The 16785-nt window shown below is 39.9% G+C and overlaps 3 protein-coding genes across 3 annotated transcripts; 1 reads left to right on the top strand and 2 right to left on the bottom strand.

Moving 5' to 3' along the window:
* Window positions 1–6: 6 nt before the first annotated feature.
* mcrip2 (MAPK regulated corepressor interacting protein 2) lies at window positions 7–7030 on the bottom strand. Its single transcript, XM_063884394.1, has 5 exons — window positions 6425–7030; window positions 6191–6260; window positions 4596–4729; window positions 1595–1696; window positions 7–458 (listed from the first exon to the last, which is right to left on the bottom strand). Exons 1-5 carry the CDS (start codon window positions 6477–6479, stop codon window positions 388–390), a joined length of 432 nt encoding a protein of 143 aa, XP_063740464.1. The 5' UTR covers window positions 6480–7030; the 3' UTR covers window positions 7–387.
* Window positions 7031–8456: 1426 nt separating this feature from the next.
* On the bottom strand, window positions 8457–14093 carry gde1 (glycerophosphodiester phosphodiesterase 1). Its single transcript, XM_063884230.1, is given in 7 exon segments — window positions 8457–9666; window positions 9760–9971; window positions 10971–11063; window positions 11598–11703; window positions 12696–12871; window positions 13422–13619; window positions 13621–14093. Coding segments are annotated over 7 exon segments (1005 nt in total). The 5' UTR covers window positions 13693–14093; the 3' UTR covers window positions 8457–9518.
* tmem186 (transmembrane protein 186) lies at window positions 13924–16203 on the top strand. The gene is made up of 2 exons (XM_063884234.1): window positions 13924–14434; window positions 15142–16203. The coding sequence occupies exons 1-2, from the start codon at window positions 14420–14422 to the stop codon at window positions 15811–15813; spliced, it is 687 nt and encodes a 228-aa protein (XP_063740304.1). The 5' UTR covers window positions 13924–14419; the 3' UTR covers window positions 15814–16203.
* The last annotated feature ends 582 nt before the right edge of the window (window positions 16204–16785 follow it).

The raw sequence follows: 16785 nt of genomic DNA, 5'->3' as shown, positions 1-16785 counted from the left end.
CACAAGACTTTTTTTTGTAAAAACATTTTACTTTTTTTGGTCTTCAGTAGATTTCTATCCAAAGATCAGCCGAGACTTACAAACAGCTGAGAACACTTGGCTCACAACTTCTATCAGGTACTTTGTTCCCACCTGCGCAACCTCGAGTCAGCGCTGTCAGAGTTCAGTCAGCTCGCTGTTGTTGCATCAGCGGCAGGGGGGGAAGTTTGTGTTGTGCACCCAGTTATCTCTACAGCAGCTTGAATCACAGGGCATCAAATCAAATTATGCACAACCCTTTTGCACCGCAGAGCCTGGAGACTCACTTGCCTCCTCTTCGCTCTTATGATGTCCTCATAAGGGAGCATCGACGTGGTGCTTCCTGTCCCGCCTCAAAGCCTCACTCAGTCAAGACAGATTGGCAATGTTGGCAAGGAAGCGCTGAGCCCACCACTCCTCCAGGTCTATGGGCACAAAGTCTGCAAAGAAACAAAAACAGAGCAGAAAAAGAATGATCCGGCATCAATGGTTGATTGGCTAATTAGTAATTAGTAATTACTAAACACTGGAGCACAACAGGGCTGCATTTTGAGCCCCCTGTTTTTATTTCATTTTAGAACGAATCAAATGGTTTAAAAGAGCAACCAAGCATAGAAGTTTATTCTTTTACTGAGTAACTCGTGAAGTTACCTGAGACAAACAGATAGGACATTTATAAATGTTTAAACCAGACAAATAGTCTCAATTTCCCTCGGGATAAATAAAGCTTCTTGAATCTTGAATCTTGAATCTACAGCCATGCTAGCTGCTCTGTGAGGCTGCACTTGTATAGTATGCTAAAATGACATTGAATAATACACTGCCTGGCCTAAAAAAAAGCTCACACTCTTATATTCGTTGGACCGCCTTTAGCTTTGATTACGGCACGCATTCACTGTGGCATCGTTTCCACAAGCTTCTGCAATGTCACAACTGTTGAAGCCTGAAGGAAATGTAGTTTTGCAGGTATTTAAATCATAAACCAAAAAAAATTGACACTTCACTCACAACCCCAATTTTTATCCTCATGTTGGTGCTGGACGTAGACTTAATCAAAAATAAATTCAATAAAAAATACTCTTTTATTTCTTAATGAATCCGTCACAATTCATCGGGCAGTGAGCCACAGGAGAACCGGAGCAGACAGGTGTGAGATTCAAGACATGACACACTACTATCAGCACAGCGGTCAGGGCTGGTTTATCTGCTTCTCACCAACAGAAGAAGAGTTAAACATTAAAGCAGAGTATTACAACAGCTAACCTCTGGTTACAGATAAAGCTGAGCGGAAAAAAACAACGTGATTCTTGCGGGAAGATGAGAGCAGCCATTTGTCTTTCCTGCCGTGGTTAAAACAACAGGAATAATAAAAACACGGCACGATTATGGCTCAAAGTTCAGAGGGGTTACAAAGCAGGAAGAACGTTATAAAAATAGTTGCTATAAAACAGCAGATTAGATGTAATAAGGGTGGATTTACTGTTGAATTCTTTGGATAATTGTAGCAGGTGAATGAATTGGAATTGTGTGCTAATCAAAATGATCCATGTGAAAAAATGGAGATGCAAGTACTCACTCTTCATCGCCACACTGGGGGTCTTCTCAGTGTACTGAATGGGCCCCTGGCTCTCAGTACATTCCCCACCGTCTCCTATCTTCTGCTCCACCTCCTGCCATGCTGCAAGTAAAAAACAAACATACGTACTAAATTACTTAGTAAGAATTGCTTCTTGTATGAAACTTTCCCTTTTTTCCAGTTCTGGAAATGAATCAAAGCATCAGCTGACATTGAGCTGTCCACAGATAATATAAATAGTTGTAAGAAAGCTAAACTGTTTAACGGTGTTCGTGTTTTTTCCTGTAACTGAACGTTTTCCAACTTCACCCCCTGATAAGCCTCAAGGTGTTGGCACTGTGTTCAAGGATAAGACCCTTCCACAAACTTCCAGCAACACATTATTAACTTACAGTAAAGAGAACACATACCACTAAACCAGTTGTACAGTGGGGCAAAAAAGTATTTAGTCAGCTACCAATTGTGTAAGTTCTCCCATTTAAAAAGATGAGAGAGGCCTGTAATTTTCATCATAGGTATACCTCAACTATGAGAGACAGAATGAGAAAAAAAAATCCAGGAAATCACATTGTAGGATTTTTAAAGAATGTATTTTCAAATGATTGTGGAAAATAAGTATTTGGTCAATAACAAAAGTTCATCTCAACACTTTGTTATATACCCTTTGTTGGCAATGACAGAGGTCAAACGTTTTCTGTAAGTCTTCACCAGGTTTTCACACACTGTTGCTGGTATTTTGGCCCATTCCTCCATGCAGATCTCCTCTAAAGCAGTGATGTTATGGGGCTGTCGCTGGGCAACACGGACTTTCAACTCCCTCCAAAGATTTTCTATGGGGTTGAGATCTGGAGACTGGCTAGGCCACTCCAGGACCTTGAAATGCTTCTTACGAAGCCACTCCTTCGTTGCCCTGGCGGTGTGTTTGGGATCATGGTCATGCTGAAAGACCCAGCCACGCTTCATCTTCAGTGCCCTTGCTGATGGAAGGAGGTTTTCACTCAAAATCTCACGATACATGGCCCCATTCATTCTTTCCTTTACACGGATCAGTCGTCCTGGTCCCTTTGCAGAAAAACAGCCCCAAAGCATGATGTTTCCACCCCCATGCTTCACAGTAGGTATGGTGTTCTTTGGATGCAACTCTGCATTCTTTCTCCTCCAAACACGACGAGTTGAGTTTTTACCAAAAAGTTCTATTTTGGTTTCATCTGACCATATGACATTCTCCCAATCCTCTTCTGGATCATCCAAATGCCCTCTAGCAAACTTCAGACGGGCCTGGACATGTACTGGCTTAAGCAGGGGGACACGTGTGGAACTGCAGGATTTATGTCCCTGGCGGCGTAGTGTGTTACTGATGGTAGCCTCTGTTACTTTGGTCCCAGCTCTCTGCAGGTCATTCACTAGGTCCCCCCGTGTGGTTCTGGGATTTTTGCTCACCGTTCTTGTGATCATTTTGACCCCACGGGGTGAGATCTTGCGTGGAGCCCCAGATGGAGGGAGATTAGCAGTGGTCTTGTATGTCTTCCATTTTCTAATAATTGCTCCCACAGTTGATTTCTTCACACCAGGCTGCTTACCTATTGCAGATTCAGTTTTCCCAGCCTGGTGCAGGTCTACAATTTTGTCTCTGGTCTCCTTTGACAGCTCTTTGGTCTTGGCCATAGTGGAGTTTGGAGTATGACTGTTTGAGGTTGTGGACAGGTGTCTTTTATACTGATAACGAGTTCAAAAAGGTGCCATTAATACAGGTAACGGGTGGAGGACAGAGGAGCCTCTAAAAGAAGAAGTTCCAGGTCTGTGAGAGCCAGAAATCTTGCTTGTTTGTAGGTGACCCAATACTTATTTTACCGAAGAATTTACCAATTAATTCTTTAAAAATCCTACAATGTGATTTCCTGGATTTTTTTTTCTTATTCTGTCTCTCATAGTTGAAGTGTACCTATGATAAAAATTACAGGCCTCTCTCATCTTTTTAAATGGGAGAACTTGCACAATTGGTGGCTGACTAAATACTTTTTTGCCCCACTGTATGTGTAAATGGAGGCAGCCTTGTTTCACAACAAGGGTTGTCACTAATTAGAGCCCCTTACTGTACTCCCATTGCAAACAAGAGTATATCAAACATCTGTGGTTGTTTCTCAGACAAAACTAGAAACCTCCAGCAAGGCCAATAGAGCAATAATGCTCCTGGGATGTCCCTAGTTCTAGAGTTGCAATTAGAAATTAAGGAAATCAAAAATAAATGTCACAGTTCAGTGTGTTTAAATAAGTCTGAGTATGGCCACTAAATGCTGAATGCCACAGTATAGTATGCAATTTAAATGCCATAAAAAGTCATAGTATAGTCACAATAGAAGGTCATGAATGGACGCCACGAAGCAGTCTGTACTGGCAGCAGTCCATGAGAACCTCAGATAACCTCTTCAGCTCGGCAAGTCATTTATTTCTATCTGGTAGTGAAGAAAACTTAAGATGGGGTGCTTTTGCAGAGCTGGAATTAAAATCTTTGTAGATTTTTAATGATTTATACTGTTTTGAAGCCACTTCTAATAACTACTCAGGACTAGCCATCTTCCTGTTGTTTACACCATGTCCTATAGATTCTGGTAGGCTGTATAGAATTTCTCTTAAGAAATGACATTCAAAACAAGATTCAAACAGTTGCCGAATCATTTTCTATTGATCAGTTAGGTGAATAATTATTTCTGCTCTAATTTATAAAGCTCTGCCTCTTTAGATTTTTTTAAAATGGTTCAAATTGTGACCCCACAGCCAACAACCAACTTTCCCTCCCTCACAACATTGCAGCTGCTCAACCAGGAAGTTGTTGTAGATAATTAAGACCACATTATCTGCCCCGCTACAGCGTCCTAGTTTCCATCTAATTACCTGTGACGGAAGGATCTCCCAAACTCTTAACTGCTTCAGGATTGGCCCTGGAGCTCTGACTTTGCTCAGTGACTCACATCCAATCATGTATTGATCCTGCAACCCTCACCTTCATGCACAAATCTGACGTTCTCTTCATGTGCAGGAGTGAATCCCTCTGCAGGGCAGGGGCTCTTCTGTGTGGCTGCACCGTGGTAACGCTTCCCGTTCAGACGATTGAACACGATCTTTGGGGGAGGAGAGCTGCAGAGATCAGACGGAGATAATTAAAGTATGTCAGCTTGAGGGTTGGGGCAGGCTGCATCACAAACCACACAAGAGCACCATCTCACAGTGATGGTTACTAAAGTGTAAGAGTAGAGCACGGAGGTTCCTTCTTGATATTGGAAATATTCTTTTGATAACTAAAATATATTTTAGATTCTTTCTGTCTTTAACAGCAGGAACTTCAGAAAAAATTAATACACAAAGAAATACCTTGCTTAGGGTTCACTTTTTATTAAGTGCTTAAAATACCAAATGTTACTTATTTATCTCAGACTTTAAAATCAACAACTCTAATATGCAATAGCAAGATCACAAAAGATATAAGTCTTTAAAAAAAGCCTTTACTTGTTGATCAACTTATTTAATTGTATTGCTTAGGTTATACAAGCGCTTTGCATATGCATTGTATTACACTGAGAGGTGTTTCTAATATTGTGTGTACAACATTAACATGAGTGAGGTAGAGCTAAGTTTTAATTGCTTTTTCTGGTTTACCAGTTAACTGGTAAGTAAACGTATCTTGAAGTAATGTTGGTATTTCCGAGCAGCAGTAAAGGAAGCACATACTCTTGTTTACAAAATATACAGCTGGGCTTGCTGAACCGACCTTGAACACACTCTCAGAGTTTATTGTCAAAAATGTTTTGAGAATGTGAATTGTTTTTCCAGTTATGATTGCAATAACTATTTTGTAAGTGTACAAACATTAGGTTATGTGATGAATGATGCTAAAACAAATAAGTCTGCCAAAGTATTTGCACTGTTCAAATTAAAAGTGGGGAAGTTAGTTTTAAGTTGGATATTTGACAAACATTTACAGTTGTCTTCTAACTAAGTTCCAAAGAATGTCTGCATTCAGAGGATGGTAAGCTCATATCAGGGACCATTAAAAAAATAAGCATTTGACTCCAAATGAATAACAGGTACTAGAACTCTCAGTGTAAAAGTAGGACACCACTTTTGTTGTTATTATTATTATTACCTTTATGAAATAATAAACATTTATTGTTAGGTGAAATCTTGTTCTTTAACTGACATCCATATCATGAGACCCAGTGACATCAAATCAATGCAGCATTGTAGTACTGAGTCAGTGAGCTGGTCACTTGGGCAATATGCACATACATATGTACATATAACTTCCAATATATTAGACAAATATCAGATATTTCCATATGTGTAAAATGAGATGTCACGATATTATGTAATATACATGCTCATATGACCATATGTCAGAATATGAAAGTATGGAAAACTGCAGAGAAGGTTAGGTCCGATAATGTATGCACAAACGTTACCCAAGCACCCGATGTGTTACATGATCACACTGACAGCGCACATGCTCACATACCGCCTGCCCCATGCAGCTCAAACAGTTGCATAAATAATCTTAAAAAACACAGCAGCACCGGAACAAGACTCAAGGCAGCTACTTACGTTGATGAGAGCCAAGACGTCGGCTTCAGCTTCAAGTCGCTGAATTTGCTCTCGATTTGTTGTGTCGGACCTTTAGGACAACATTCTGGGTTAAATAGTTTGCATGCTCTGCACAGGTTACTTTTAAACGCTCTGCATGTAAACATAAAACAATGTTGACAGTTGCGTTGCCTAAAAAAAACTCCCTTTATAAAATGATGATACATTGCATCATGCTTTAGATAACACACTGACCTGTCCGCCGCTGTGTAACAAGTTTGCTGGGACCTCTGGTGATTGTGTACATCATGTGAACGCCGAGGTATTCTTCAGTGTTCGTGTAAACCCTGTCTTTTTAGTTGTCAGGTGCGCACATGTAATGTCAACTCTGCAATGTGCAGTCCTCTGTCCGCTCCTCCTGACGCAGCCACGTTAAGGAGAATGTTTTCGTAACGTGTCTTATTTTGTTCCCCAGGTCAGGTGCTCCAGAGTCGGCCTGGAGCCTGCAAGAGCCTCTCTTGGACTTGTTGCCCACTGTGTCTAAATACTGCTGCACTTCCAAACCAGCAGGTGCTCAGCTGTAATGAACCTGCTCCTGCGAGAGGTTGCGTGTAGGTCATCCAAGGAGAAAGCTGCTCCACGAGCCGGGGATCCGTCAGACCGAGGGGGGACCTTGTGTTTTCTGACGCCCGGGGACAGTGACACTCAGGCCGGACTGTCTACCCACTGTGTTCCAATGGTGATCTAGTACTGACAGCGATACCCCTGCTGTGTGATAGAATACAAGGGCACTGGACACTTAGATATTTTCATCAGGACGGAAAGCTACAATGCCTGGCCAGCGTCTAGGTATCCACAATAAAGAGCATGACTTCCGGACAGGACTTTCAAAATAAAACTTTGTTTACACGAATCCTATGGTTTGCTTGAGTTTGATAACAAAATGCAAATCAGACCACCAAGCACCTTGCTGTTTTGATTAGGAATCTTCGTGGTTGAATGCACTTATTGTAAGTCGCTTTGTATGACTTTGAAATGTAAAGTAATATCCAACTTTAACAGGACTTATAATGGTTTATGTTTATAAACATGTTGATATTACATCACTAGGTTGCAATGTAATACAAAACATTGTCTAGAACAATAGGATTAATTTATAGAGAAAACATGAAGCCAGAACATTCTTTTTTTGGTTGGAAAGCTATATGTTTTTTGTTTTTTTTAAGTTACATATATATATTATATATATATATGTATACATTTTATAAAACATTAAATGAATCTTCATGGGGTTTCAAATTATGGGAAAACAAAACAACCTCATCTGTATTTCTACAACAGTAGACAACTTGATTAATTATTGAAACTTGAAACCGACAGTATTTCACTATGAATTTCCTTAAAAGTTGCTCACAATCTTTTACTTTATGTGGCTTTTAGTTTGAAGTAAGATCCTCTTTATTTCCGCCCTCGTTGTTTCTTTTCATCTCTGGTCGGACCGCTTTAAGGAGCGGGGCAACCCCCCTCAGTGACGTCACAGAACGCCCCTCGTCAGGTTGCGATCACCTTTCACCTAATAATTATTAAACCAAACGCTTTGACGGATAGACGTGTTGAAGAAACAGTCAGATAAAACTGGCATTTTTCTGCAGACTTATTTAGCAAAGAGAGACTGACGTAATGTATCATTTAACTCATACATATTAAGGATTTACAGGATGCATGGTGACAAAAAGCGTTAAAAAAATATATAGTTACTTTTGTATCTTCAGTTGTTGGCAATAACATCTTTGTAGCTTCCCTGTAAGATCTTCGATATATCAGATTTAAGATTTATCACAGTCTTTTGGTTGAAAATCAGCTCAGTGTCTCTATCTATCTGTATGGGATTGTAAAATCAACCAAGACAATGAGCGGCTCAGACAGACTTATCCAGGGGGATATCTAACACAGAATATCCCATCAACAGTCCACACTACACAGGCTTAAAACTTACAGCAGTCTCCAAACCATGGCCGTTATATTGTATGATATACTTTATTTATCGGCTGTCACACTGCTGCTGTTCTTTTCTCGAGCCTTCATAAGCATAAAAAGCTCGAAACATTGGTGTCAAAGGTATTTTCCCGATCTTCTGAGACACCATGAGCACCCATTAACGCCTTTAGTTGTATTGTTTAACTACTGAATAATTCACTACATACGCCTTAGCTGCAAAATGTCAGCCGAAACAAATGAACTTTTCAACCTGCTGCCCACTAAGCATCAAATGAAATGAAATCATGACTTATGTTAACAGGGAAATAAGCTTTCCACATTTTCTTTATCAAGTTGTCATGTCTGCTTGGATCAAAAAAGGCATAAATCAAATGACGGAAATTGGGGTCATAAAGCTTATCAACAGTAGTACTCTCGCTGTCTTATCTCCCAACTCCAGAGCCATGACGGACCTCTAAACCTTTTTTTATGATGAATTAAATATTTAAAAAAAAAGATGTAACAATTTATACGTAATGTGTACAGTATACCAACTGTCTGTTCATGTCTTTTGTAATAGACAATTGTGTTGTATATTCTGCAGTTATACTCCAGTTTTAAGTTTTATATACCGGTAGTCTCTACACATTAGCTGCCTAAGGCCTTGTTCGATTTCACTGGTCTTGCAGTACTGTTTCTCTTCACTGTGTTTCCAAATACAGTACTGTGCTATTAAATAGTACCTTGGACTAATTCTTATTCCATATCCATAGGAATATATGAGCTTCTGGTTACATTGGACAGATTAGACCCCCCAAAAAAGTGCCACATAGAGAAGTCATGCATGGTCAAAAAGTCATCATATGTTTACTCATCATATTTAATTCTAGGTTTTGTTATATTCTTTGGTTAAAGACATGACAAGTTTATTTATATTATAGTTTTAGTATTAACTTTAAAGAGTGTAATCATTTTCGACTAACATTATCTACTTGGTAAAAGACCCAGACAAGTGTAATGATACCTGTACTGTGGGACTTGAAATACAGAAGAACATACATAATTAACAAGAAAAAAATCATTGCAGTCCTGAGTTGGTGAATACAGTACATTTTGATTATTATAGATACCAAAATATCTAGAAATGCATACAATGTCCCCTTGTTATTAAGTTTAGCACCCAGGCTTAGTTTGATTGCCTCAAACAAACCTGCACACACTCACAATGTGCATGGGAAGATAAGAGTGGCACTTGTTCTCTTACCTGGTGCCAGATTTTGGGTGACAAGTAGAACAATTAAACGGTCCATACGGATATGATCTTTTAATCAGGATGTGTGTGATCACATCCTGTGCTCGGTTCATATGTTTCTCAGTAATGGGGGTCACAGTCCTCCACCAGGCTGTCTGTGATATAGTTGACTTGCAGCAGCTCCTGGTAGTAATCCTTCTCCACTTGAGTGTTGACCGTCCAGGCAACAACTTCTACCCCCCTCTCGGCCCAGTACTGGACATATTCCCTGCAGACAGAAACTCAGTTATTCACATTCACCCTTTTTATTAGAGAGGTTCTAAATACAACCTGTGATCCAAATAAGTGTCAGACTACTCACGGTGAGACAAAGTTCTTCTGTATGAGGAAGGCTGAGATGCCACAGAGCTTCCACAGCACGTGATGGTGCGCCCAGTCCAACACCAAGTCCAATAGCGTCATCCAACTGTGTTTCCATGGCGACGAGAATCGGGAGGCGCCGTCTCCCAACCGACTCAGGCTCCATGGCCGGTGGGTCAATGCTGTGATCACTTCTGGGTCGCTCTGCCTCATCTGAGATTAAATGAGGGCGAATGTAAGCAATGTTTTAAAGAAAACAGTGATGCAATCAATGACAAAAACTAAAGTCAATGCTGTAGTTTATATACTCAGTAACACATCCAACATATTAAAGCATATTTAGATCAAACCGTTCTGTATTCTAGTTTTGGCCTTAGATCAATTTCTCTTTTTTGTGCAGAGAATACAGTTATTACTGTCAATTGGATCCAGTATTGTGTTTGGTAATCCATTCTGGTCGGGTTATCCCAGATGTATAGCTTGCATTGTTGCTGTTACAGAGATGGAAAGGCTGAGCTAAAACATTAGGCAATATGACAAAAATAAAAAAGCACATTTATATTGTTCCGGATAAGTTATGTTTCTAGGAATATGGTAACATGCAAACTCCTTTGTATCCGTGTCACCTGAGGTGCAAGTTCATCTTCCCAGAGTGTTCAAGCTACATATTCAATGTAGCTTTAGGTCAAAGTGCTGCAGCAATAACACAGGAGGATTGTGACCCGATAAAACCATTATATTTGGTGTTGTTTGCATCAATGTATGCATGCTTTTTACCCTACCTTATTAAAAATGTAGTCTTATCTATTAACAGTCAGTTTTGTTTCAGGTGAAGGCACACCTTTTTGCTATCTGGCTCCCAAATGGTGGAACGAGCTTCCCACTGATATCAAGACAGCGGAGAGTCTACATACCTTCTGTCGCAAACTGAAGACCAACCTGTTTCGCTTATACTTTGGCGAATAATAAAAAATAATCATAAATAAACGCACTTAAGAGTTTTACTTATGCACCAGCACACAATGATATTGCTTGTTTGACGTAAACATGTCAGCACTGTTCTTGTTGTCCTTAGTTTGAATCTTGATGGTTTATTGCATTTATTGTTCGTCACTTTGGATAAATGCGTCAGCTAAATGCTTTCTAATGTAATGTAAAAAAAATACTAGATAGGAACACCCACTTCCAACCATCTTCAAAGAGCCCTCTTACCCTGTAGATGACTTTGGGCTCGAAGGAGCAGACAATGCTGCAGTTGTAGAGGACTGGGTGTTTTTTATACAATAACTTCAGTGCTGCAGCTGCCTGGGAGAGGGGGAGAAACACATGGTTATTGAAGGACAGTCCACTCATTAGATTTTTGCGTGAGAGGCTTTTAAAAGCTGTGTTTTCCTGTGCAACAATTTGGTGGTAACAAGCAGCTGTGTATGTGTAGCTGCACTGCGGCGGGCCCTGAACTCAAGAATGTCCCTGCCTGAAACAACAACTGTAGCCCTGTAGTCTTTATCCATCTAACAATGTGCAGAGTAAGGGAATTACATTCATGCAAGAGCAATTTAGCTTGAAGATATGCACAACTAAATGGTACAAACTCTGAAGTTTAAAAGGCGTTGAATATCACTGTATGTATCAGCTAGGAGTTGCAACACTGACTGTTGTCTCTGGCTCAGTTTGTTGTGATCATTGTGTACTATGGCTGAGCAAAAGCTAATTTTTATCTACAAAATAAACCCTGTTCTGTTCATTTTGCAATACTTACTAGGTACAAATCAATTAAATCAACAAGTATGACGGACGGATTGCATATTATAATCTCTTGGTTAGTTTTGTTAACTGTACCTCATCTGGGTGACCTTTAACGTCAAAGTAGATGGTGAGCTGCAGTTTGATGCACTCCTCCACCGCCTCCTCCAGAGTCGGGATCTTCTCTCCAGCAAACTTGTCACTGGTGAAGGAGGACACACATATTTCAGTGCAGTCTCAGGCTGACGTGCTTATCGACTTTTAAAACTAATTTAACTTTAACATGGGAAACATTAAACTAAACCATGATCCAAGATTACTTGGATCATAATGAAATGCATGTGATAAGATCCATGAATATAAAGACACATAAAGACGCTTAGCATGTGTCTGAAAGTCGATACAGGATTTTTTGGCTGTGTAGTACATTACCTGCAAGGGCTCCTATGCGATTATAATAATACAAATCTGTATTTACACAACTTAGTGGCATCAGCTAATTTGTTGGTAGACATGACAGTGACCGATTGCCAACATTCATAAAGTGAATACAGACATGTTTTGCTTGATATTCTGGTTCCCTCATCATATTCATAAGGAAACCTTGGTTTGTTGTGTGTTTTGTAATATTGTGATATCATCTATATTACCTATTAACATGCTCTAACGTGCTTACGTTTAAAAAAATACAAAAGTCTAGTTTTTTTGTTTTGAATTTCCTATCTTTGAGTGACTGTTTTGCATCTTATTTTCTCCTTTTGTTTGTTCAGAAGTGAGCTGTTTTTAGTAACCTGTGGGCTTTTTGTCTAACACACAGTACCCCTCTGTATAAATAGCAACCTGCCTCTCTTGTGTCTGAACTGATAAGAGCAATGAATGTGTTACAATAATATTTAATATTTTTATATCTCCTTTAGTATTTACTTATAAACATTCAAGGCCTCCAATATCTATGCACATAGGGTATCCCCATCAAACATCCCAACATATAATCGTATGATAATCAAGTCAGCATTCTTAACAGCAGATAGATAGGTTTCATACAGAAACTTTTTTAACTGAAATAGATGCTATAAATCCGGATCATCTTAAATCTAGTTCCTCAATTGCAAATGTTCCCAAATAATACGATGTGTAATGTCTGCACATCTGTCTGCTTGTATGCATCTTAAGCTACAACTTTCTTTTGTTTACCTGAGTCGATGTTTAGCAGCTGCGTCCAGATTAACCAACTCTGACAGTGTCATCTGGCTGAGGGGTCCGGACCCGTTGGTGGTCCGGTCCACAGTCTCATCGTGCATCAGTATTGGGACGCCGTCGGCTGAGAACTCCAGGTCCAACTCCACACCTGTCGCCCCATTTTTACTAGCCTATAAAGGGACAGATGAATTTGAGGGTTGGAAGAGAAGTATTTCAGGAGGGTTTGTTTCTGATCGAGGCCAGAAATCTGTCAAAATCTTCACTGAAAAAATAAGATTCAATCTAAATTCTGAAAACACTTGAATTTGAATACAATCTCCACTATGTTATTGTTCACTTGAGAGCATTGAGAGATTTGTTTTTCAAATTCAGAATATCCTGATCAGTGTACATTGTTAAAACTTTTCTTTAGGGGGAATTGAAAGTCCAGTATTGGTTTAAACATGGAATCTATGTGGTAAAAGTCACACACTTCACACTGCTGGCAATACAGTTCAATAAAGAGCAGTGTGGATAATTTGAGACTTTAGTGCTGAATGTTAACAACGGCATTTTACAGAACTATGACAATATGTTACACTTTATTAAGATATCAAGAGGATATGACTACATGATCAGAATCCAGGGGTGGTGTGCCCCTTGTCACCACTGGTAACACTATGGGAGATTGTGAGTGAAACCACCCCTTGACATGTGAAGGAAAAAGCCCCCCCCACTCACCTCCCGAATGGCGATTATGGTGTTCTCCGGTGCGTCGTGCCCCCCGCCCCGGTGAGCGACCACCGACACCTTGCCAGAGCCCACCGTACCCTTGTGCGGGTGCAGCACCTGCCTGGTTCGGCTGGTCGGTACCTGGGGGAACCGGAATATGGCCACAAAGAGGTAAAGGGAGACGGTGAGAGCGGTGGTCCAAACCAGGGCTGCGGGTCCCGAGCAGCACCAGCACGAAGACAACCGAGTACAGGGTGACTTCATCGCCCAGCTGCAGCATGGTGTCTTCTTATTCCTTCCTGACTGTCAAATAAAGGAAAGCGGTGCCTGGTGCCCACAGCAGCCTGTCAGTTTAGAATTAGCTACCGTTAGCTCATGCCCTGCTAAATGTGCTTTATTCAAACGCTCTCTCTGAGGTGCGGTCATGCTCCGCCTAGCTAATTGATAACATTAGCTGATAAAACCACGTCGATAAAACACTGATGATAGGGGTGAAATCCTGACACTGCTGTGACAGTTCAACTGTGAAACGGGAACACACTGTTATGAATGTCTGCGGCGGATATGATAACCCTGCCACACGTTACGTGTGTTTTCGCGAGCAGGTGAAGGTACTGGTTCAGATTCAGTTGAGATTTAATTTTAAAAATGTTTTAAAGTTGGTCATCGCATACGATGTTCCCACAAGGGGGCATACCGGGCACAAGAGCAAATAAAGTATATTAAAATAATCGTTGAATACATCCGGGTCAGGTTTTTGTTGTTGTTGTATTTTTAACCGTTATTATTTGAATGCAGCAATGCAAAACACTGCTTTCAAGCCTTGCATTTAAAATATAACATTCATTGTAGTTTTAATAACATTAATTGTAGTTTTCATACGCTCAACATCCGGGTCAGAGTGTGTAGGTCATGTAAGCTAACAGCTCTAAAACTGTTGCCTTTGGTATGTCTCTTACTTCCAACAAGAAGATTGGTGTTTTTTTGTTTTTCCTCTTCTAGTAATCATGTCGTCAATCATGGTGAGCCCCTTTCACATTTGTACATTGATTTTATGAAATAAGTGTGAAAGTTGAATTAGTAGCAGCACAAGCTAACTGCTGCTTTGCCCTGAATGTATGACAGGTCAATCAGAACTAATCTACTTTGTTCCACTCTGGTTGAACGATAATAACATACTACTCTTTACATATATTGTTATTTCTGTTACTTCACTTGTTATCAAAGCAAAGTTTGACATATGAATGATTGCTTGTGTTACCTTGGTCATACATCCAAACAACTGGAGGACTGAACCTGAATTGGGAAACTGTTCAAAGTAATCAAATAAAATGCAACGTCCGCAGTGGTGATGCTTAGTATATATTGCTAAACATACCAGAAACACCTGTATAAAGATAATGCAATCTAATTGATTAGCCCTCTTATTTGTGTTTAAATGTTATTGACACTTTTAAGTTTTTGTGGGTATTAGTGGTGCTTTATTGCATTACTTTGTATAACTAGTGTAAGTAACAGTTTTTTCACTGTCAATTTATATTCGGATTTCCTTTTCCTTATTCGTTTGGTGTTTCAAGAAAAGAGAAAAATAGAAAATAGAGAGATTTATTGCACTTTCTGTTAAACATTATTCTGAGTTTTTGCAGATACGTTTTCTTTCAACGTTTATTTCCTAGGTTGTTTTTGCTCTTGCACAGTATCAACTGTACCTGTTTTTTTTTCTCCACAGATCAGGTCAGTGCTGCTGCGCAGGGCAACCTTCCACATCCTTTCCTATACCAGAGGATCATGTCTACTCACAGGTCGGATATCTTATGGTGTGCAGCCTCATTCATCAGCACGTTTCATTCACACACCCATCCTGCAGAACTTCCAGGGACCCCTGATACCTAAAATCACAGCCCTGGTCAGGTACTCTGACATGACCACAGAGAAATACACTATGATTTACAACATGCCGCACGTAAGGCTCCTCAGAGCTGTGTCCAGGCTCAAGCTGCTCCAAACCGCAGTCACCATGGTCACCTTGCCACCAGTGTACTTCTTCTACCTCCAGGGAGATGTCCCCTTCTTCCTTGTCGGCTACTCTACAGGGATAGCACTGTTTGCTGGCGCCATGCTGTACACCGCCAGTCACTTCTTCAGGAATGTTGTTGGGAGGATGTACCTGGACCTGTCCCAGACCACGCTCAAAGTGTCCCACCTCACCTTTTGGGGCAGGCGTAATGATATCTACCTGCCTGTGTCTGATGTTATGACAATCGCAGATACAGGGGACACCGTAAAAGAGAAGATATTGAAACTAAAGAGATTCAGCACTCCACAGACATTGTATTTCTCCACTCATTTTGGACGTGTGGTAGACAAACAGGGTTTTAAAAAGGTGTTTGGGACATGGTAATGATATTTTTTTTGAAAATGGACAGATTGAGACAGTAATAGTCAGAAGGTAATGCTCCTAATGAATATGTTTAAAATATACCTTGTTTTATTGAGAACGATTTGTTCTGCATGAAGAACAAAATTATAGGGGGAGGGTGACGTTGGTATGATCTGTGACTGAGATATGTTAGTCATTGTTGATCTTAGGTGTCCACGGTGATCAACAAACTCCTTTTTAATTAGTCAGTGAAGCTGGTGATCAACAAATAAGGAACCATATTTTCAGGGTTCAGCAGGACAGAATGAAACAACATAACAAGTGTAAGTGTTGGCAGTATACAGTATGTTAAGAGGACTGAAATGACTTTGGTCTTAATGTGTGAAACAGAAAATAAAGGTAAAGAAATAAGGTTGTTCTAATGTTTTACACTGACATTCCTGGATAATTCACTGCGAACTATTAAAAAAGTTAACTAAGGAAGAGTACATTTTTTGGAATGAGCTACATTAAAAGTAGAAAAGGGCATTTGTTAATACCATCACATAGAAGAAAATAATTATACAGTACATGCTCACTTTATTCACACTTTTTCCTGTGACTTTTGACGTGTTGATCGTTTAATTAAGTCTATGTTCTAAAACTTATATATATTACTTGGCCTGGAGAAGACACCTTAGCAGACATGAAGTTACTGCATTAGTAGAACAATGTATACAGACTGAGTACATTCCCCCAAACCTCAAAAGAACAAAAATGTGGAAAGTCAGTTTTTGTCTTAACTAAGGTATCCAAATGAACCGATCTGAAGAACGTTTTAAAAAATGTTTAACCATTATTTACAGGATGCTGTTTATTTCAAAATCAGAAACTGCAGCAATACAGCATACTTACTGTCATATTAAATTAAATATATATATGTTATGGGGGGGGGGGGGTTCTACTAAGTATTTTCACTGCTGTTTACACTGTCAAAGTCATACTACTGCATGT

This window comes from Eleginops maclovinus, chromosome 5, assembly GCF_036324505.1.
Source record: "Eleginops maclovinus isolate JMC-PN-2008 ecotype Puerto Natales chromosome 5, JC_Emac_rtc_rv5, whole genome shotgun sequence".
NCBI lineage: Eukaryota > Metazoa > Chordata > Actinopteri > Perciformes > Eleginopidae > Eleginops > Eleginops maclovinus.
The sequence above is the reverse complement of the archived record's forward strand: the minus strand, read 5'-3'. Positions and strand labels throughout refer to the sequence as shown.